Source organism: Oryza sativa, chromosome 2 (assembly GCF_034140825.1).
Source record: "Oryza sativa Japonica Group chromosome 2, ASM3414082v1".
In the NCBI taxonomy this organism is placed as follows: Eukaryota; Viridiplantae; Streptophyta; class Magnoliopsida; order Poales; family Poaceae; genus Oryza; species Oryza sativa.
In genome coordinates, this window is record NC_089036.1 from 1,036,124 (window position 1) to 1,057,726 (window position 21,603).

The window sequence follows — 21,603 nt, forward strand, 5'->3', positions numbered from 1 at the left end:
AGTTTATAAAAAACTAAAAGCATGCAATTTAGGAACTTCAAAAAAATGGTATGATTTAAATTGATATCTTAATTTACACAATAAGAGCAAGTTTAATAGGATAGCCAATTACTGGCTCCAAATCATCTATAGCTAATCCAATAGCTTATTCATACAATAGTTAACCATAGAAATATTCTACACCATTAATATCACCTCTCATACACACATAACATTTTAGAGTCTGTGTTCCAGCTGGCTATAAATCTGTAGCCGCTTTCTTTTCTCTCTTCTCTTTTCTTCTCGATATGTTGTGATTATAGCTGGCTTATAGCTTTTCCTGCTCTAAATAAGTAATATAAGAGCAGGTACAATAGCAGGCTATAAACCAGCTGCAAACATATTTTAAAGAGATAAATCAGGAGAGAGAAGAGCAACGGGCTATAGATTTGTAGCCAGTTGTAGCACAGACTCTAAAACGCAGTGTGTCTATGACAGGTGGGACTAGATATTAATAGTGTAGTATGTAACTATTGTATGAATGAGCTATTAGATTGGCTATAGATGAATTGGAGCTAGTAGTTGGCTATACTATTGAACTTGCTCTAAGGGTAAATAGTAGTAGGAACAGTAAATAGTAAAGACGTGGGTCATTAAAGGCCGCATCAAAGTTGTCGCCGGGTCGTCCCATCCTCCCTCCTCCGCAACGCACCGCGCCGCGGCACAACCTCCCCCTCTTCACCACCTCGCCCCCCTCACATCGCGCGCCCACTACTATTTGCCGCCGCCGCCGCCGCCATGAGCTAGCAACCGCCCACGCCCTCGCCCTCGCCCTCGCCCTCGCCTCCTCACCGCAGCATGAAGCCCGGGGGCGCGGCGTCGTCGGTACTCCCCGCCGCGCGCAGGGGCGGCCGCATCGCCGCCGTGATCGCGCCGCTGCTCCTCTTCCTCGCGGCCGCGCTCTCCTTCCCCTCCTCCATCGGCCGCATCCCGTCGCTCGTCGCGCTGGGACGGAGGCACGCTCCGTCTCCGCCCCCGCCGCCGCCGCCGCCGCGGGTGGCCGTGTGTTTGGTGGGTGGCGCGCGGCGGTTCGAGCTCACGGGGCCCTCCATCGCGCGCCACGTCCTCGCCCCGCTCGTCGCGCATCAGCAGGAGAAGAAGGAAGGCGAAGGCGGCGCGCCCGTCGTCGACGTGTTCCTCCACAGCCCGCTCGACGCCGACGCCTACAAGCTCTCCCTCCTCGCCCGCGCCGCTCCGCCGGGATCCAGGCTCGCCGCCGTGCGGGTGTTCCGGCCGGAGCGCATCGCCGAGACGCCCGAGCGCGCCCGCGTGCTCACCGCCAGCAACTCGCCCAACGGCATCCAGGTACGCGCCCGCCGCCGTTTCAATCTCCGATCACCCCCACTACTCCATGGTTGGATTTGGTTTGGTTTGTTCCTTGCTTCCGCATCAAACCACGCACGCACGCATGCTAGCTACCTCCCCGACTCCGATCGAACGATAGCTTCCCCGCACGTTGCGTCGTTTTCTTCATCCTTAGACTTGCTTGCTGCCGCTGCATACTCCTCATTGCAATTTTTTTCCCTACACATTGCTAATTGTTTATCGATTTTTTGTTGGGTGTTCTGTTTGTTCGTCTTGACTTGTTTGTCGCCTCTGCTAATCTGTCCACGTTGCTTAATTTGGAGATAATTTGTTTCAACCTTTCTTCTTATATTAAAAAAAACATTTAAGTAAAAAACTACCTAATAAAGTAGTAAAACCACCTGAAGTTAAACCGAAGGTAGGTGATGGTGGCAATGGCATGGTAGGGGCAGGTTGTTGGGTTCTTCTCTTTAATCTAGGGGCGGTTTCATTTCTCTATATCCTTTTAATTTATTAAGCCCTTAATTAGGTCCAAAAGATAATTAAGATTGATAACGTCTTCAAATGGAGGAAAAGAAACCAAGCAAGATTGAATTGGTACCAGTTTAATCAATTTGCATCTTATTATCTACCGCGGAAGTCGCATGGGAATTGTATAGAGCCATCATCAATTTGTTAATGGCCCATTGGCCAGCCATCGGGCCATGCATGCATGTCATTCCAAATTCACGGATCTAGTCAAAGTGTCAGCTAGACAGCGGCCAAATTCGCTACTGCTAGTTATTTTTTTTAAATGAGAGCTCGTTGCCCACAGCTAGCAAAAATATCAATCACAATCACCGAGTTGGTTGGTTCTCAAAAGGCATCAACGCGTTGGGACCATAACTCTCAATTGTTCATAAGGACGAACACTACAGTAGAATCAGCACAAGAAAGCAAATTCAGAATTCAGAAGAGAAATCATGTGCTTAACAGTAAATAAATATCCGAGTCAGTCTTTGGTCCAAGCAAGGTAAGCAAGGTTGGCCAAGTCGTCGATCGGATGATTGATCACAAAGTCATTGTTCCTTTCGTAGACAGTTCGGTACGTGTCAATCAATGACCCGTCTCTGACTCGCTCTGCACTGTGTACCAACAAAAAAATTGTGTCGTGTTTTCGTTTTTTGCACTGTGTCCTTGTGAATGTTCGGCGGAAGCTACGAACTGAATAGGACATTGCCGTGTGCACATTTGATTTTCACTGTGAGACATTTGTCACAATGTACTTGGCTAGTACTGTGACAAATCTTACGCGGGTGCACCCATAGGACTACCAGTACACGTAGGTATAAGGCATGCACGTCAGCACGTGCCACGACTACCATGACTGATCCCAATCCGATGGTAGTTTCTAACTGTCTGTGTGCTTAACTACCACGATTAATTAGTCTAGTAATTTCTCCGTTACAATGCAAGACTTTTTAGCATTGTACACATTCATTTAAATGTTAATGAATCTAGACATGTGTATGTGTTTAGATTTATTAACATCTATTCCCTCCGTTTCACAATACAAGCCATTCTATCATTTCCCACATTTATATTGATGTTAATGAATCTAGACATATATATCTATTTAGATTTATTATCAATATGAATGTGAAAAATGCTAGAATGACTTACATTGTGAAACGGAGGAAGTATATATATATGTGGATAATACTAGAAAGTCTTATATTGTGAAATGGAGAGTAATTGAGTATTATTGATCAGCCTGAATTATCCATGAGATGCTGTGTGTGTCAGTGTTGATCCATGGTTGGTTGGAGAGAGACTGAGGGGGGCAAATTAAAGGCAAATTACCGGCATGTCAATTAGTAGATGAGCACATGGCTGGCTCCACATGAGTGCTTCTATACATACAGTAGAGTAACCAGAAGGTTGCGATTGCTAGTGTAAACAAAGCATATCAGGCTAGGCTGGCACATATCCTCGTTTCTGCAAATAAACTGCTGGTTTCATTTGGACTTTTTTTCCAATGAAATTTGTGCCCTCCAAAACAGAGGATGACAGTTCATCATTAGAGTTTATTTAGGTTCTACAAGACAAAATTTGGTACCGACCATTTGGAACAGTAAAAAAAATATCTTCTGAAATTACTGTAGAAACGTGATGTTCTTATACCATCAATGTACGGATACATCATCTTGGTCTAACATAATTTGTTTTGCTCGAATATAATAACGTGCAAAGGTGTATGACAATCCATGTTCCACGTAGTATTAAAAACGGCAGGTAATGTGGGTACGTAGTGACGCTTTTGAGAAAGTCTCTTGAAAAGCCATTGTCATCTACATCACAAAAGTTTGATAGATATTGTTCTTTGCCTTGCTTTATGCTCGTCTTTTGCATCCTCTGTATTCACCTCCAAAGCTTCGGATTATGATGGCATTATGCTTTCTCTGGGAGAATTGGAGAAAAGGTGACAAGCTACAAGTAGATAGATACCTCATCCCCATGTAAACAACCGATGCCGCAAACGTCAATGCTCGGAAAAGAGAAAAAAACAAAGTAGATTTAAACTTGTCATGTGTTCTCCATCTTGTCGTAAAAAAAGTTATTGACAGTGACTAATCTACCTAATCCGTAGATTAAATCAATCTATTAGAATACTTATTACTGTATCTACTTATGTGTCTAACTATATATTAGAGTATATTCCCTGTCCTATAAAAACACCAAATGTCTAAATTTAAATTTAAAGTGAGAGTTGGTTTTTATGGGACGAAGTTGCTGTTAATCTGCAATTAGAGTTCTCATTTTTGTATGTATCTATATTGAGCAGGGATTGCTGCAATATTTTCGGTTGGTGGAAGGGTGCTTGGACCTGATCCGCGAGCGCGAATCTCGAGGCAACTTCACGTACGATTGGGTGGTCCGTACGCGGGTCGACGGCTTCTGGACCGGCCCGCTCGCCGCCGCCGACGCGTTCCCGGCCGGCGGCGCCTACGTCGTCCCCAAGGGGTCCCGGTTCGGGGGCCTCAACGACCGCCTCGGCGCCGGCGGCCGCCACGCGTCCCGCGTCGCGCTGTCCAGGCTCTCGCTGATCCCTCGCCTCGACGTCGCGGGCTACCAGGAGCTCAACTCGGAGGCGGCGTTCCAGGCGCAGCTGAAGGTGGCCGGCGTCAAGGCGAGGGAGCGGCGGCTGCCGTTCTGCGTGCTGAGCGACCGGAGGTACTCGTTCCCGCCGGCGCCGTACGGCGTGCCCGTGGCGTCGCTGGGGAGCCCCGGCCCGCTGAGCGGCGCCAAGTGCCGGCCGTGCCGGCCGGCGTGCCGCGGCGGCGAGTGCGCGTCGGCGGCGCGGCTGGTGCGCGGGTGGAGCTGGACGGAGTGGCGGAACGGGACGCTGGAGATGTGCGACGCGAGCGTGCCGTGGGAGCAAGGGTGGGAGGCGCTGTTTGACGAGGTCGCCGGCGAGGAGGCGGCGGCGGTGCGGCGGAGGGTGGCGACCATGGGCGCGGACGATTGCGTGGCGGAGGTGGCGGCGCTCATGACGCGCGCCGAGCGGTGGGACGCGCCCGCCCCCGCCGAGATCTGCCGCGCCGGCCGCCTCCGCCTCGCCACTCGCTCCGCTTCTGCCAATGCCACTGTCACTGCCAAGCCCAACCAAAATTGATTTGACCATTTTTTTCCCTCAGGAACACCAAACCAAAGGCAGAAAAGGAATAGAAAGAAAGAAGAGAATACAAGTTGGATAGTGGTAACTGATACATATTTTTGTACAAATTTCATAGAGATTTAGCTAGAGATCACTGATGAAGAATACTGAATACACACACAGTGTATATAGCGTCAAAATTCATTAATTGCATGATCAGTTGTTCGTTTCTTGTACTTACAAATGATACTAAAACATAAACCTAATCTAATAGTACGCTCGATAGCTGCAGGCAGCATGTCTCATGCATTCTTGCAAGCTGACTACTAATCTAATCTGATGGTTGGTGTAAAGCTGTATCCATCTGGACCACCTCTAGCCCTTTCTTGCAAGTTCGTGCCATTGTTGGTCAGTGTATGATTGGTGTTTGTGTGTGTGTGTAAATCTATTATTTGGTGGGCAAATCACCATAAGACGAGGCATCACATCGATCTACCCATCATTCTTGCTTGCTGTTTCTTCTAGTGTTAGCTCTAGGTTGCCCAATTTTATGACCACTTGTTTGTTACCCCATCAGATGGTTATCATCGCAATATCTCGATCGATCGATCTCTGGTTCCTTGTATCTCAATCTCCTACTAAACTAACTATTCCTTGTTTAAATGGTGTGACATATACGTTAGCTAGGGTAAATTTCACTCTTGTTACTTCAGTAATCCGATCAAGATTCATGCTTGTGCTATGGATTCTTTTCAGTTAGCTGACCAAACTTTCCTCACTTGGGACCGATGAGATTGAGATGGTGTGTCCTTTAAGATAGTGACAGCTCTTATGTTTGGTTAATGTGAGTTCTGATGGATGGATTTGGCTTTGTATAGAATTATACCTGTCGCCGTCGAATGCAGGGTTGGTATACACTAGGCAGGAGAGGCTTCTTTTGCTTTCTTGCAAGACATGTTAAGTTCCCTCTTGTGGCATAGTTTGGACGGCGACGGATGTTCAGATGCCAAAATACTGGCACATTTGATCAGGAATTTCTCTCCCAAGTGCTTCTGTGCTTGTCATTTTCCTTTGTCCAAATCATATGCTCACATTTGTTCATAGCTAGAAGTTCTTCTTTTTTCTAGGATGGAGGGGATATGTTCGTGACCTGTCCAATGATGCATATATGAACTCCAGTGATATCATCCATCCATTTCATTAACCTTTGATGTTTCCTTCTTGTTAACATATTTCCACTGATGGATACATTCTGGCATTTTCATTCAGAGTGTATTTCTTTGTTTTTCTGGTCAAAAAACACCAAACATTCCAAGATGGAGTTAATATCTCATCTGTAACGACCAACAGGGAGGACACAAGGACGGATAAAAGGAGCTGGCTTCTTATCTGCCAACAGAGACAAGCAGGTCCCCGCAACACCAACACCAGCAGCAACAAGCCATCAATGCAGCTTTCTCCTCCTCAAGCAACCACCTCGCTGTCCTACGTGTAATGTGTTATTGTCCTTGGTCCTTCCTCCTCCACTGGTCAGGTTAAGCCCCAGGCAACCAACGACAGCAGCAACAACGCAAAAACATGGTGCAACACATTATTTCCTGTCATTTCAGACAAAATTGCACTGACAAACTTGCGACCTAAAGGAGCTGATCCGTTTTCCTTTTCTCTTTGAAAATTGTTTGAGCCTTTGCATCAGAATCCTATTCCTCTCCATGTGCAATTACCGTATGGCATCTCCTGTGTAGATCGCTCCATGTTGGCCATATGTTTCTTGCCGGATGTTACAACCCTATCTTCAGAGACAATCCATGGATGGAATTTGCATTGTGTAAAAGCAAAGGAGCTCTCACCTGTTGCATAAGGCAAAGCTCGAATCTATCAACTCTTGTTGTTGTTCCAGCAGCAATCCGCGCATGATATTCAATTATTGATTTGTCCTGTTTGTGGTAGACTGGTTGGTGCGTTTGTTCTGCTCCTCTTCCTGTTAATCTAACTTGGCTTCTTGTCAGCTCAAGAGGTGTGATAACTTGGACCTGACTTTCAGAGCTGGCTATCATTTTGCTGGATGACACGCGAGATTGATCTCCTTGTTTAATCGCCTAATCGGGATTGCCATGTTCCTGGATGTTCTACAAGATCATCCATCACAGAGGCCATCACTTGACCAGAGAGGCACATCGCAGCTATATGTTGATACTGACATGAAGGCAATGCATCCGCCAGTTTCTCTCAGCTTTTTTTCCATGATCCTTGCATTCTTCTTTAGTCACGTTACAACTCTTGCCATGCACTTCATTTTGATTTATGATCAATCTTGGCTTTTGTCTATTACAAATAGCTGCAGTGGTCAAGATTCAGTTGACAGACCATTTCGTCTTCAGTATTGCCTTCTCAGCAGCTGACGTGTTTCCTGTGAGAAACAAAAATTGCTGTGTTTTAGGGACAATGCGTAGACCTTACCTTCCCAAACAACATTGCAAAATCTGAACTTTTGATGAGACAGGCAGCAGTATGAACCTTCAGCTATGCATGACTCACAGGATTGCTGAATGCTGACACCAAAACTTCGGCATGAGAAACTGGATCCAGGTGACAAAATCCTAAAATCTTACACAAGCAGGATTTTTTTTTATTTCCACAAATCTTTTGCTTTACTCCAGTAGACAACAGTCAGTTTACTAAAAGCTTAATGTCTCCTACAGATGGACCATATGGACCTTCAGAAATTGAGATTTGGATGATTTATTCAGACATTTACAGGAAAACTGATCCCAGAGGGACCAAAGTGGGGGGACACCAATAGAAAAAGACCAATATATTCCTCTAGTACAATATCCCTTCTTTTGCATGAGATTCCACTGCTGCATAAAGACTAATGAGCATTCCAAAGTATTCCCTCCGTCTCAAAAAAGGCAAACCCTGACTATGTATCTGTCTTTTTTTTTTTGTGACGGAGGGAGTATGAAGTTGCTCAGTAGTCGGTACCAACAAAAGGGTATAAACATCTGATGCAGACCATTCAAGTAATCAAGCTGTGCTTTCATAAATATTGGATCTGCAAAAAGGGAACAAATGAATTGTGCTAGCTAGGTATTTAAAATATAGAGATAGCAGAAAACCATACAACTGCGGACATCTTTTCTGTTGAGCTTGCCGGTCATGGAAAAGGCAGGACATGATGACTCAGTTTTCTCCCATGCTAGCATGAACCATTGCAGTACCTAGTGAATTACAAGATTTGAGTAATTTACCACATTCTTCAAGATGTCCTGAAACTCACTGTGTTTCAGTGAAAAACCTATTATGCTTTTAATGAAGGCTGAGAAATGCCTTTAAAAAAGGGTGCATCTCTGGTTATCTGACAGCTGCATGGTTTTTCTGTGTGTTTTTTTAATCTTGTATGCTTGCTAGGGGGCACTACATACCAAAACTAACCCACAAGGTGGTGCTCCACTGTCAATAGGAAGATGTTAATGGATGTCAGCAGAGTCATGCCGCAAACAACTAACCCTAGCGGTGGTTGTTGGAGGATTTGAAGAAACACTAGAAACATAGTATTGCTAGCAAGTGCAAACCAATGGGATGTTAATACAATAAAACTGATTAAGTTCATCATGAGAATGACCAAATGCCTTTCAGAAGACAATTGAACTCACTAATATAACACAGAGAATAACTAAAGTGCTACCGTAGTCAGGAGAAAACAATACAATGTGGATATCAAATGTAAACTTAGCATAGCAAAAATTATTGGAACATTTGCTGAAGCTGTGAGAAAACTATTGTCAATTTGCATTGATTTTATATAGGGATATACCAATAGGTAAGATGTCCGAAGCAGCTAAAATCTCAGTCCAATAGCATGCTTTTTGTACATGATAAAAACACTGCACTAATGATCCATGTACTTGATTAGCTCATGCAATTCACTACTAGATAATTTATTCAGATACAATATTTGATTTTAGTGATTCTGATTCATAGTGTTGATGTTTTTCATGGTCACACCTGAAAAAAAAATCGTTTGAAGAAAAAAAATTGTGTTTGTTTACACAAAAGCATCGAATCAAGCTAGAAAAGCTTGGTACAGATCAGAATAGGGCTCTTGCCATTTTTGATTCTCAAGGACTAAGAGCATATTCAAGATTTTGTAGCTTCAATTGTACATTTTGGTAGATCAAACAATCATATCACAGATTCATCTGAATTTGCATATTTCATTGTAATACAACAAATTAAGGCAGGCAACTAGCTTTTCATGGAAAAAAAAACTAAGGCTGAAGCAAGTACCAGGGACAAAGATACTGGCCATGCAGCCTACTTTATGATTTCATCCGGTGCAGCCACTTGAGCGAGTTCTCGAGCTCAGTATACAACGTCACCTCCGCAAAGCTCTTGCTCTCGATCCCGTAGTCGAACACCTCGTATGCATCCGGTATTCTCCCTGCACGACACAACGCCCTGACGAATGTCGCATAAGCTGGAGCTTCAAGCTTCATCGCGGCACCAACCATGGATTTGTAAACATCGACGGCCTTGTCGAGCTTCTTGTTCTTGCAGAGCCCCATGAGCAGAGTGTTGTATGTTCGCTCATTCGGCTCGCATCCCTTGGCCTCCATCTCCTCGAGGAGAGCAAGCGCTCCCATGGCGTCGCCCTTGACGCACATCCCGTTCATCAGCGAGGTGTATGTGATGACGTCCGGGAAGTGGCCAGCGGCGGCCATGGCGTCGAGATAGGTTCTTGCCTTGGTGACCATCCCGGCGCGCGCGAGGCCGAAGACGAGGGTGTTGTAGGTGACGAGGTCGGGCTCGACGCCGTCGTCCTTCATGCGGCGGAGGACGCCGAGGACACCCGCGGGGTCGGAGGCGGCGCAGTGCGCCTTCATGAGGGCGTTGTAGACGGGGGCGTCGGCCTTGACGCCGTGGTCGGCGAGGACGGGGAGGAGCTGCGCGATCTCCCGGGGCTCCCCGCGGCGGCAGACGGCGTCGGACAGCGCGAGCAGCGCGGGGCGTGGCGGCGGGGAGGCGGGCGAGGGGTGGAGCTCCGCGAGGAGGCCCCTCGCCGCGGCGACGGAGCGGTGGCGGGCGAGGCGGCGGAGGAGCAGCGAGAGGGAGTGCGGCGGGAGCGGGATGGTGCGGGCCGCGGACCGCGCGAGGTCGACCGCCGCGTCGACGTCGGCGTCGGCCGCCGCGCGGATGGCTGCGGCGAGGTCGGAGGCAGTCTTGATCGGCCTCTTCTCTACCGGCGGCGGCGCGGCGGCCGTGGCCGGAGCCGGGGTTTTGGAAGCCTTGGCTGGGGTTTTCCGGTGCCTGGGATTGCTGGGCCTCGGCGGCGCAGGGGGCTGGGAAGCCGAAGCATGGGTGGGCTTGGCAAGGACGGCGAGGGGGAGCTTGGCGGCGCGCATGGCGTGCGGCACCTTCCCCATCGTCCCCGGCGGCGGCGGCGGCGGCGAGAGTTTGGGAATCGAATGGTGACAGAAGGAGACGGGAAGGAGGAGGCTTTTGGCCCATGAGATATATTATTGGGCTTTCGTTTAGTGGGCCGTATTTGGGCCAATGGAGTTTGTTGGGCTTTGCATTATTGGGCCGTGGTCCCTGCCCATGTATGTCATGTCAGCCTTGTACTGGTTGGGCCAGATTGAATATTTTTGGGGGGAGGAGGGGTGAGAGTGGAAAATTGCAAAGCGTGTGGCGCGTTGACCGGTTGACCCCACGCAGGTGGGACACGGGACGGGAGAGGCGCGTGGGAAGAGGGGAAGACGACGAGAGGCGAGCAACACGATGACATAATTTTATAAACCACTCCACTTGCACACCACCAAAAGTGACCAAACATAGGCAACCTTTGTTTCAAAGTTAGTTTATATTTTATCTGGATTACATTTATTTATCCAATCTATTGCACTTTCAAATTTAATACTCCACACACACACATGAAAAAATAAGTACAACTGTAGATATTCATATCCAATATTTGACTATCCATCTTTATAATTTTTTTTAAAAAAATTAGTCACACATAAAATATTATTTATGTTTTATCATTTAATAACAATAAAAATGTTAATCATAAAATAATTCAAATAAAACGAACGATCAAATGTTAAATATAAACAGTGTAAAACTATGATAGAGGAAGTATAGTAGTACTCCTAATTTTCAAGTATTAATTCACTTGAATTTTGAAATGTGCCCTCGCACTATCCTCATTCTCCTATTTGAGATGACAAATGATTCCCAAAATGAAGGGACTAAACCGTAAAATCGCCGCGGCTTTCTCTTTCCTTTTGTTCCCTCCTCCTTGGGGTCTCGCAGCATATCAACCAATCACCACCGGCGGCCACCACCACCACCACCACCACCATCGCCTCGCCGCCAGCCAGATCCTCCCCCTCCCCCGCGCCAATCACATCGCCTCCTCCGATTCCCAAGGATTCTTCCCGCTCTCTTTCCTTCCTTCCCCATTCATCCGCTTCTTCTTCTTCTTCTTATTCTTCTTTCTTGTTCCGATCGGGGATTCGGATTTGGGGATTCCGAGGCAGCGGCCGCGGCGGAGGCGGAGAGAGGGAGAGGATGGGGTACGTGGGGCAGCACGGGGTGGCGACGCTGCGGAGGTACAAGTACAGCGGCGTCGACCACTCGCTCGTCGCCAAGTACATCCTCCAGCCCTTCTGGTCACGATTCGTCAACCTCTTCCCGCTCTGGTTCCCGTAAGCGCCGCGCCCCCTCGAATTTCTTTCCTTTCCTTTTCTTTTCTTCCATTCCACCAGTGTTTTGATCCGTGCCTTGTCAAGCTCCTGGCTTTCGCCAAGATGATTGCTTCAAAGAGAAACACTGGCACTAGTTAAGATGATTGTTCACAATGTTTTCTTCTCCACCGCACAAGTCGCTTTTGTGTTTTTTTTTTCTTCTTCTTTTTTCCTACAGGGACAGTAGCATTTCGAGTTTTTTCTTTGATTCGTTCAACTGGGTTAGCAGTTATCGCATATGCTTATGGCGCTCACAGTTACATAGCATGGGCATGAGGAATCCCAAGCTTTTCTTTAGCTTGTGGAGTCATTTTTTAGTTTAGAGAGCATCTTCCAGTGGGCTGCAGACAGTGGACATCAAAATGTCAGCTTTTGTTCTCCTTGCTGGACACTGAAAAGCATCCTATTCCATACTCCTATTCAATACAGTAGTATTAGTTAATCCTTTTCTCTAACATGCTAAAGTTAGGTTCATTACAAAAATTAGTGCTATGGCTTCATTTTTACATCTCTGGTCATTTTTGCTTCCTACAGGAGGGTGTAATCTGAAACAATGGTTACTGTAATATCAGTACATAATCATTTGCTGTTTATCATCCAAACTAACTAGTTAAGCACTTATGGAGCATTTACATTATGAATTCATGCTAGTGCAATACATTATGTTGATTTCTTTGTCCAAATGTATTTGTTAAAATACTAACTTTATTCTTCTTTTCCCATGTTGGAATCGACCGCAGGCCAAATATGGTGAGAGTCCCGCACATGCTGATACTATGAACTAGGGTTTTCTTTTTGTTCAAGAGCTGACAAAGCATTGTTTCCATTCCTGTTTTCCAGATTACACTGACAGGCTTCATGTTTCTATTGACATCGGCATTCCTTGGCTTTGTAAGTATCTTATGGCTGTAAATTTTCGATGCTTTCTTTATTGTGGCCTATACAGAGGAGTTTTATTGCTCGTTGATGCAGCAGAAATATTTCAGCCAACTGATACCTTATTACTGTTCCAATTTTATCTGCAGTTTTATTCCCCTCATCTCGATACAGCACCACCTAGATGGGTGCACCTTGCACATGGAATGCTTCTCTTCCTTTACCAGGTTTCAATCTCATTTTTTGTTTGATTGTGCCGTATAAAATTTCCAGTCGCTACAAGCTAGAACCTTAGCTTAGAAGTACAATGCATGCAGACTTTTGATGCTGTGGATGGTAAACAAGCAAGACGTACCAACTCATCAAGTCCTTTAGGCGAGCTATTTGACCACGGTAGTCTTTACTGAAAATACAACTTGGTGAATTAAGTTTTATCCCTTTAGAAAGTCCTGTATCTGATGCTGACATGACTATATCTTGAACAGGATGTGATGCGCTTGCATGTGCTGTAAGGCTATTCACCAACTTTTCTCCCTTGCATGTCCCAATATACGGAAAATCTTGTGAACTGATTGTATTTATTTTATATATTAGTTTGAGGCCTTGGCTTTTGGAAGCACGGCAATGTGTGGAAAAGCTACCTTCTGGTATTGGTTCATTGCTGCTGTCCCATTTTACTGCGCAACCTGGGAACAGTGAGTTCATGTTACTTGAGTTCTTCCATTCCTAGTTAGAGCATCAAACTACACTAGGAACCAATTTTTTATGCTCACTCATCTATTGTGAAATGGTCTGTGGAATGCTTTAGTGCTCTTAAAGAATTCGAAAGCACCGGTAAGAAAATCAAGGGTTTATCAGCATTGGCCCAATTCAATTTAGTTTCTGCAAGAACATAGATGATAGAAGCACTACTTTTTTTCAAGTTCAAGAACTAATAAACTAGATACTCTGCTCATTGTTGTTTCTATATTTGCATTGATATTAAGAGACTTTCACTGCATAGATTTTGAGTAGTACCTTTCTATTCACACTTAATTGTCATCTCTGCAGCTTTTTCACAAACACACTAATTCTTCCTATAGTCAACGGACCGACTGAAGGCCTTATGCTAATCTATTTGTGCCATTTTTTCACCTTCTTCACAGGTACTATTTTATTCCCATTTTTATCAACTTTTAACTAATCAAATCTATTCTGAGCCTGTAAATCTTTGTGGTTTTATTCTGACAATTTACTGTGCATGTATATCAGCCAGTCACATTCAAGCCATGTGGTTATAGCAATACTAATAGCTCATCTTTCCTTTCACAGGAGCTGAATGGTGGGCACAAGATTTCCGGAAGTCAATACCCCTACTAAACTGGGTACCTCTTGTTCCTGGTATGGGGACTAGCAAGCTTATAATCGTTTCGTAATATTTATTGTTTTGGTAATCATATGGTACTCAATTGTTTTAGCATACTATTTCATCTATATCAGTGCAATTTTTTCGTTAATACTGTGCAATAGACGTAGGGTTTTGGACAGCTACAAATGCTGGCATTGCCTATACTATAATTAATTGCTGGTTGCTTCTTTGCAGAGGTCCCAGTATATGGAATTGCACTGTTTCTAATGATAGCTTTTGCTGTAATTCCGACGATTGGATCTAAGTAAGTTCTTACTGCACAGCATGTACTACTTTATGAATTATTTTATATTACCTGTCAGTTTAGTCATCTATGGACTATGGAGCATATGAATCCAGCAAGCTTCTCTTGGAATCAACTGAAAAAATAGTTGTGTTTTATTTATCAATTCACTCTCGAGGCAACTATTGAATTTAAATAAAAATATCATAACGTTCTTTATTTGATAGCCGATAAACATTCAACCTATGATCAATTTGCATTATTCTAAACCTACAGCATTCACAATGTGTACAAAGTGGTCGAGGCAAGAAAAGGAAGCATGCTGCTGGCACTAGCAATGGTAAGATCTAAATATGTCATTTTGTGATTTTATCATGTATTCATGTCTCTCTTTTTTTCAAATGATATTCTATTTTGTTGTGCCAGCTCTTTCCTTTTGGTTTGCTGTTGGCCGGAGTTCTTGTCTGGTATACCTGTTCACCTAATTCTAGTTTAGTTGTATATATCTTTCTTGTTCTTTCTATTAATTTATTAAATTTGAGCTAGACAACAGAAGCTAGCAGTTAAGGTAAAAAATCCTCCAGCATGTCACTGAAGGATTTTTCATTTTTATTCAGGTCCTACCTATCTCCTTCAGATATAATGAGAAACCAGCCACATCTTCTAGTTATTGGAACTGGTTTTGCATTTGGCTTTCTTGTGGTAAGGCCTTGTGCTATAACTCATACATTTATTGCCTTGCAAATACTTGTTTTGTGGATGTTTCTCTTTTAACTTCCTGTCATTGTGAAATATATTTCTGTCTGTCATCCTGCCTGCTGCTATGAAAATCGCCTTATTGGCCTAATGCATGGAATGGTTTATAATATTGCTCATCTTATTATTTCTCAATAGACCATGCTGGCATGATTTGATATTTTGTGTTAAAGATTCTGTTCAGAGTAGGTGTGCAACTCTAAGCAACAGTTTATAATATGATCACTTTATAGTTTTAGCATTGTATCGTTCCAGGTCTGTCATGCTAAAAATAGTTTATGTAAGCCAGTATATTTTGGTCTGACATGCTTCTTTTGTTGCAAAAGACACTCTTATGAGCATTACCTAATATCTACTTCTATTATGCACAGGGCAGAATGATTCTGGCTCACTTATGTGATGAGCCCAAAGGTCTGAAGACAGGGATGTGCATGGTTGTTGCCTAATCACCTTTGTTCTTTGGTTTTGTTTTCCACCACCTTTTATAAGTAATATATGATGATACGCATATATTTTGTTATGATTAAACATTGTGCCTCCCTTTGCAGTCCCTAGCATATTTCCCATTTGCAATTGCAAATGCGCTGACTGCACGGCTTGATGATGGGTTTGTGCCTAACTACCTTTTTATTATCCTCTACATGATAACTCTTTTTACCAACCTTATTTGGCCATCGATTGTTGTTGCAGAAACCCCCTTGTTGATGAGCAGCTAGTTCTCCTAATGTACTGCTTATTTACCGGTACTACATTATTCCAGAACTTAATTACTACCGATGGCGCTTGAAGTAGTAGTTTTTACCGATTTCTTTTCAATAGTTTTTACAGTAGTAGCATATCTTACCTTGTACAAGCCCTTTTGTTCCACGTATGTTTGATCTCACTATTTTGATCAATTTTGGCAGTGGCTCTCTACATGCATTTTGCTACATCTGTTATCCATGAAATCACCAATGCTCTCGGGATTCATTGCTTCAGGTTTGTGTTAGTCACTGCTATGCACTTCATTTCTGCCATTTTGTATCAAATGTTTGACACGAGGTTTTTTGTGTGGTGACAGGATCACTAGGAAAAAGGCATAATTGTGAACCATCCACAATTGCCTTGCTCTGGTTGGCAATCATATGTTATATTTGCGCAAAAAGGCAAATATTTTCAATTATTCTTCATGAAGATTCTGCTCTTCAGATCATATTTGCATTTGTTATTCCCAGGATTGCTATTATCCGAGATTGAAATTATCATCAGAACTTGTGCTGATAAGGAAACGACGTCCTTGGAAGAGTTGGATTTTGTTTGTTGTATCACCTAGAACTTCAATTCAGTGATGCTCGGCAAAACTTTTTTTTTGGGGGTACATGTTGAGCAGATTGGCAGATGATACATTTGTAATTTTTACATTGTAGCATCACCTGAGATGCAGGTGTACAATTTATGCTAAAAATGATGCTCATTATGCCTTACATATTATTCATGCTCTTTTTTTTGAGAGAGAGAGTAAACTTATATATACATACTATTATATTCTAATAGATTATTGTTCCTCTCTCCGGGTGAGCTGATGTACTGGGCTCTGAAAGCATGATTTGAATTTGCTGAATGGATGATGACACTTGGAGAGTTGGAGTGAACTTGTCTATTCTCATTTGAAGATGCACCTCTGTTCCAAAATATAAGCACTGCTACATCTTTATCAAAACATAGCTTGTAAAATGCACAATCAATTGGATCTTGCTCCAATTTTTCTTATCCCCTAGTGCTTTTGTCCTGGGCATCAAGAATCAAGAACTTTCCAGACAAGCTGGCTTCCTCCTTTTTGTTCTCTCTTGAGCCTTGTGGTAGTTACTGAGTACAGTTAATTGTAGTAACAAGTAACTGTAAGGGTGAATGTAATCACATTCCAACCCAAATCCTGTACTAATTAAGCACTGAGCTAGCTCTCTCTCTTCTCTGTATATATAACTAGCTGATCTGCTTGTATTGTCACAAGGTCACTTGCTTCTCATAGCCATGGCTGTGCTACGAGCTACCGAGCTCCGGTTGCTTCTCGTGGCCATGGCCGTGGCTGCTGTGACGGCGAGGGGCGCTGCCGGTGGCGGCGCGGCGAAGGTTCCGGCGATCTTCGTGTTCGGCGACTCGACGGTCGACGCCGGGAACAACAATTACCTGGCCGGAATCAGTGCCAGGGCCGACTTCCCTCACAACGGTGTCGACTTCCCCGGCGGCGAGCCGACGGGGAGGTTCAGCAATGGCCTCATCGGCGTCGACTTCATAGGTGAGTAGTAGTCTAAGTAGCTTCATCACTGAAAATAATTGAAGTCATTGCGGTTTGCAATTGTATGCAAAGGTGGAAAAAAAGTAAGTGTAAGTGATCATCTCGTCGTCACTTGAGTTAACAAATTTCAGCAAATTCAATATGTAAATTCTGATGAATGGAGAAGAATATTTGAAAATGAAATTTGTAGCGGCTGCGATGGGGTTCACCAGGAGTCCACCACCTTACCTCTCTCTCATCGCCATGGATGCTAACAGCAGTGGTGAGGTGATGAGCAACATGATGATGGCAGCTGCATCCGCCATGAAAGGAGCCAGCTTTGCTTCCGGAGGCTCCGGTGTTCTTGATTCCACAGTACGCATAAAATTCTCCAAAACCATTTTGATCCTGCATGTTATTTCTGTTATTATGATGGATATGTTTGTGGATTGTGATGTCATGTAATGCTAGTAATTTTGTTGGACACAAAATTGAATTTCAAGTCCTATATATTTATGATCACCAGAAAAAAAGGAAGTTTGGTAGGAGCATGGTTGCTACCTAAAGTTGAAAATTTTCTTCCAACCTTCAACTAAAGCTATAAATTCTGCTCCCTGGTTCAAAATTTGGTTACTTACTTTTCCAAAGTGCAACTACTAGTACAGTTTACTGCACACAACTGACAACTGACTTAACAAATTATCATTGCACCAGGGGACTACAATCAGCATGACAAAGCAGATAGAGTACTTCTCAGATCTCAGAGACCAGATTTCGACCATATTGAGCGCCGAAAAAGCGTCAACATTGCTGTCAAAATCCATCTTCCTCATCAGTGCTGGTGGGAATGACGCCTTTGAATTCTTCTCGCAGAACAAATCGCCAGACTCTACAGCAATTCAGGAATTCTGTGAAGCTTTTATCTCCACATATGATAGTCATGTGAAAGTAAGAGATCCGAACTATGATCCAGTTCCTTCAAGCTTCAAGATGCTAATAGGCCAGTAGCAATTGATGCAACTTAATAAAAGCTTCCTTCTATGTAAAAGAAAGAAATTGATGCAACTCATGTTACATTTTACTTTAGTCTGAATCAATATATCTGAAATTTTGAACAGAACATACTCCCTCATTTCAATTGTCCACCAAATGCAACTCAAACTCGAAATGCTTGGCATGCTGGCAAACAAATTATGTTTTATTAAGTTAGTAACTGTTGAAGTATTCTTGTAGACATTATACAATTTAGGAGCAAGGAAGTTTGCAGTGATCAATGTGCCATTACTCGGGTGCTGCCCATATTTGAGAAGTCAGAACCCGACCGGAGAGTGCTTCGAACCGCTAAACCAGTTGGCCAAGAGACTGAACGGCGAAATCCGGGACCTGTTCCGTGACCTCAGCTCCGAAATGCAGGGAATGAAGTACTCCATTGCCAGCTCCTATGAACTTATCTCCAGCCTAATTGAAAATCCACAAGCTGCTGGTAAGTTACCTCAGTTTAAGCAAAGAGTAATATGACCTGGAACTCACACCTCAAACATTGTCACAGTTCTACTTAGCATGAATTGAATTGTAACCGTCTACTTTTCAGCTATATCTGAGATCTCACAGACTTGCTGATTGATTTCAGGGTTTGTAGAGGTGAAGAGTGCATGCTGTGGTGGTGGTGGCAAGTTCAACGCCGAGGAAGCCTGTACCCCCAGCTCCAGCTGCTGCGCTGACCGTAGCAGATATCTCTTCTGGGATCTCCTCCACCCTACCCAGGCCACCTCCAAGATTGTAGGCCTTGCCTTCTATGACGGGGCAGCACGGTTTGTCAGTCCCATAACCTTCAAGCAGCTGGCCGACGCATAGCATTTCGGCATCAGAACTAGAACTTAGGATTCACTAGACCAAGACAATGCTTGTATCAATCTACAGCATGGCAAAGATGCTGAACTATCCAAAGACCAAACTATCTGAAAAACCTACATAAGAGAGGTGCTTCTCTTATGCTTTACCCTTTGAGAACTGCAGAAATGGTGACAGAACCTGTCCTAGTTTTCTCATGAGTGTAAGTAAAAATGGTTGCTGGTTGTCCCCATTAGGTGATTGATCTGTGCTCTCCTCATCCACCGGAGAGCTCCAGTCAGTGGCCAGCCATTGCTTCACCCTGTCGCGCTTGGCGACAAGCCGGCCTTTGTTCCTCATGGACAGCCTCAGGGGGCTCCCCATCCTGCTCAGAACCTCCTGAGCCAGCTCCCTCACCTTGGGCTCACCTCTGACATCGCTGTGCTTGCCAATGCCACACACCACTGACACCTCCAATGGCAATGCGCGGCGCGCCTTCATCGCATCCACCCACTGCAAAATCAAAACATAGGCTGCAATTGTGCTGAATCCATGGAGGTTCAGCTTCACCTCCGACTCCGACCAATCCATCGCCTTGTCGAGCACCGAAGAGGATGTCAGGAGCTCCTGCACCAGCTCAGCTTCTGCTGGCCATTGAGATGCAGACCTGAGCTTCTTGACCAACTCAGCCGTTGACAATGGCAGTGATTCCCCCAATTCTTGAGCCATCGAAGCTACTGTTGGGCATGAGTTGAGCACAAAGTTGAAGGCCTTCGTCGTCGGCGCAATCCGCAGCTTCCTCATCCTCCTCAGCCATGCCAGCATCCTGGAATGGTCACGGCAGGAGGTGTAGCACGAGAGCACGATGTTCGCCGCGCCGGTGCCGAGGCGGATGCCGGCGTCGGACATGGACGAGATCACCCTCTCCATCTCGGCCATGGATCCCGCCTTGCCGTAGCACTTCGCCACCAATCCGAACTGGAACGCCTCCGGCTGGTGCCCCCGAGACGCCATCTCCCTCAGCGCCGCCTCCGCCTCGCCGGCGAGGCCCATCAGGCACAGAGATTTTATCATCGCCGTGTAGGTCTTCTTCCCGGACAGCGGCGGCGAGGCTCGCAGCTGGGAGTAGAAATCCATCGCCCGGTCTCGCATCCCGCGGGAGGAGAAGGCCGCCATGAGGTCGCAGTAGAAGAGGGACACCTCCTCGGAGGAGGAGGAGGTGGAGTGGAGGCGCGAGATGGAGTCGGAGATGAGGGATCTTGATTCCTCCGCGCTGCCATTGCTCTCGAGCAGCGCGGCGACGGCGGCGGCGTGGATGGAGCTCCACTTGAACCACCGCGCCTGGGTGACCACCTCGTAGAACTGCAGCGAGAAATCAAATCCCACCCCAAATTCGTGACGCGAAATCGGCAAGAAATCACAAGAATAATTTGGGACGCGCTCACGCACGCCGCACGCGCACCGGGATGGCGAAGGGGTCGGAGTCCATGAGCAGGCGGGAGAGCGCGGCGAGGGCGGCGCGCTCCGACTTGGAGGCGACGTAGCTGCGGATGACGCGCTCCGCCGCGCCGGGCGTCACCGTGCGCTCCAGCTCCGACATGAGCCGCCGCTCGCTCCGCCAGCTCGAGCCACCTCCCGCCGCCGCCCGCCGCAGGGACGCCACCGCCACGTTCACCCTCCTCCGGCCCCTCCCCCCGGCCGCCGGCGATGGCGCCGGGGTCGAGAGCGACGCCGCCACCGCCACCGCCATGGCTGGCTGCTGCGCTGCTCGCGAGCGACGCGGTTGGCGCGTCACAAGATGAGACGTCTTATCACCAACGGGTACACATCGCAAGGCCGGCCCAGTAAAACAATTCAGCCCAAATAGGCCCACCACATTTGGATTAGCGACCCAACTGGACCCACCAGTCAAGCAAGCTTCATGCATGGCTGATGGGGCCCAGTTCGTTAGCAACTGATGCAGTTCTTGTCACGTTTGACTTTATTCTGAACCAAAAGTTTATCTGAAAAATGTGAGCTCATTATGTATACCCTCATTTTGAAATTGTGAACAAATCATACACCCTATACCCTCATTTTGAAATTGTGAACAAATCATACATCCTCATTTTAATCCACGAGATGCAAAAGATGCAGTCGTGCAACTCAAAACTGATCACTATGATGATGGAATGCCAAAAATTTCCAAACATGTTTTTAGCAAGGGAACAATTATTTGCATGTATTACTGTGCTCGAATTTAATGATTAATCGTGAAGTTTTCAGTTTTTCGGCAGAAGATCACCAACTTTTGTGTAACACGCTCCACTTTCAACAAGATGTCAAAACTAACTGGTAGAATATAATGCAGATATTTTTTTAAAAAATATAATGTATAGAAATCTGGCCTCTACGTCCACAAGCCACATCCAAAGGTTATACGAATATTTAGATTTTAAGTCTCGTAACGAAACGCAGATAACCTTGGAAAATATAGGCATACACTACAAGATTTTCATCTACAACATAGGAGGAGAAAATCGGAAT

The 21,603-nt window shown here is 45.3% G+C and overlaps 5 protein-coding genes and 1 long non-coding RNA gene across 12 annotated transcripts; 4 read left to right on the top strand and 2 right to left on the bottom strand.

Moving 5' to 3' along the window:
• Nucleotides 1-677: 677 nt before the first annotated feature.
• Nucleotides 678-5,217, top strand: LOC4328105 (uncharacterized). The gene is made up of 2 exons (XM_015769733.3): nucleotides 678-1,344; nucleotides 4,169-5,217. The coding sequence occupies exons 1-2, from the start codon at nucleotides 838-840 to the stop codon at nucleotides 4,997-4,999; spliced, it is 1,338 nt and encodes a 445-aa protein (XP_015625219.1). The 5' UTR covers nucleotides 678-837; the 3' UTR covers nucleotides 5,000-5,217.
• A 1,372-nt stretch (nucleotides 5,218-6,589) lies between these two features.
• LOC136355182 (uncharacterized) lies at nucleotides 6,590-8,239 on the top strand. Its single transcript, XR_010739370.1, has 2 exons — nucleotides 6,590-7,570; nucleotides 7,684-8,239. It is a non-coding gene; the product is annotated as an uncharacterized lncRNA (long non-coding RNA).
• LOC4328106 (pentatricopeptide repeat-containing protein At2g17670) lies at nucleotides 7,583-10,467 on the bottom strand. Of its 3 annotated transcripts, XR_003240755.2 has the most exons (3): nucleotides 9,272-10,467; nucleotides 8,106-8,202; nucleotides 7,591-8,036 (listed from the first exon to the last, which is right to left on the bottom strand). XR_003240755.2 is itself a non-coding variant. In XM_026023143.2 (2 exons), exon 1 carries the CDS (start codon nucleotides 10,405-10,407, stop codon nucleotides 9,304-9,306), a length of 1,104 nt encoding a protein of 367 aa, XP_025878928.1. In that variant the 5' UTR covers nucleotides 10,408-10,467; the 3' UTR covers nucleotides 7,583-8,036; nucleotides 9,272-9,303. The 3 variants fall into 3 exon arrangements, 2 of the variants coding, with proteins under 2 accessions (XP_025878928.1, XP_066163567.1); XM_026023143.2 differs by lacking the exon at nucleotides 8,106-8,202 and having other exon boundaries at nucleotides 7,583-8,036; XM_066307470.1 differs by lacking the exon at nucleotides 7,591-8,036 and having other exon boundaries at nucleotides 8,057-8,202.
• Nucleotides 10,468-11,292: 825 nt separating this feature from the next.
• On the top strand, nucleotides 11,293-16,456 carry LOC4328107 (choline/ethanolaminephosphotransferase 1). Its single transcript, XM_015769734.3, has 18 exons — nucleotides 11,293-11,691; nucleotides 12,471-12,480; nucleotides 12,571-12,621; nucleotides 12,756-12,833; nucleotides 12,924-12,999; nucleotides 13,092-13,114; nucleotides 13,201-13,301; nucleotides 13,657-13,751; nucleotides 13,918-13,986; nucleotides 14,189-14,258; nucleotides 14,514-14,577; nucleotides 14,664-14,704; nucleotides 14,855-14,939; nucleotides 15,365-15,427; nucleotides 15,542-15,600; nucleotides 15,684-15,736; nucleotides 15,899-15,971; nucleotides 16,054-16,456. The coding sequence occupies exons 1-18, from the start codon at nucleotides 11,555-11,557 to the stop codon at nucleotides 16,073-16,075; spliced, it is 1,170 nt and encodes a 389-aa protein (XP_015625220.1). The 5' UTR covers nucleotides 11,293-11,554; the 3' UTR covers nucleotides 16,076-16,456.
• LOC4328108 (pentatricopeptide repeat-containing protein At2g17033) lies at nucleotides 16,163-20,858 on the bottom strand. 5 transcript variants are annotated; one of them, XR_010739365.1, is made up of 6 exons: nucleotides 20,540-20,858; nucleotides 18,533-20,439; nucleotides 18,373-18,426; nucleotides 17,809-18,285; nucleotides 17,497-17,655; nucleotides 16,163-17,296 (listed from the first exon to the last, which is right to left on the bottom strand). XR_010739365.1 is itself a non-coding variant. In XM_015769732.3 (2 exons), exons 1-2 carry the CDS (start codon nucleotides 20,825-20,827, stop codon nucleotides 19,237-19,239), a joined length of 1,491 nt encoding a protein of 496 aa, XP_015625218.3. In that variant the 5' UTR covers nucleotides 20,828-20,858; the 3' UTR covers nucleotides 18,419-19,236. The 5 variants fall into 5 exon arrangements, 1 of the variants encoding a protein (XP_015625218.3); XR_010739368.1 differs by lacking the exon at nucleotides 18,373-18,426 and having other exon boundaries at nucleotides 17,998-18,136; XR_010739366.1 differs by lacking the exon at nucleotides 18,373-18,426 and having other exon boundaries at nucleotides 17,809-18,136.
• On the top strand, nucleotides 17,004-18,801 carry LOC107276995 (GDSL esterase/lipase At5g55050). Its single transcript, XM_066307471.1, has 3 exons — nucleotides 17,004-17,268; nucleotides 17,459-17,622; nucleotides 17,962-18,801. Exons 1-3 carry the CDS (start codon nucleotides 17,004-17,006, stop codon nucleotides 18,253-18,255), a joined length of 723 nt encoding a protein of 240 aa, XP_066163568.1. The 3' UTR covers nucleotides 18,256-18,801.
• Nucleotides 20,859-21,603: the final 745 nt, after the last annotated feature.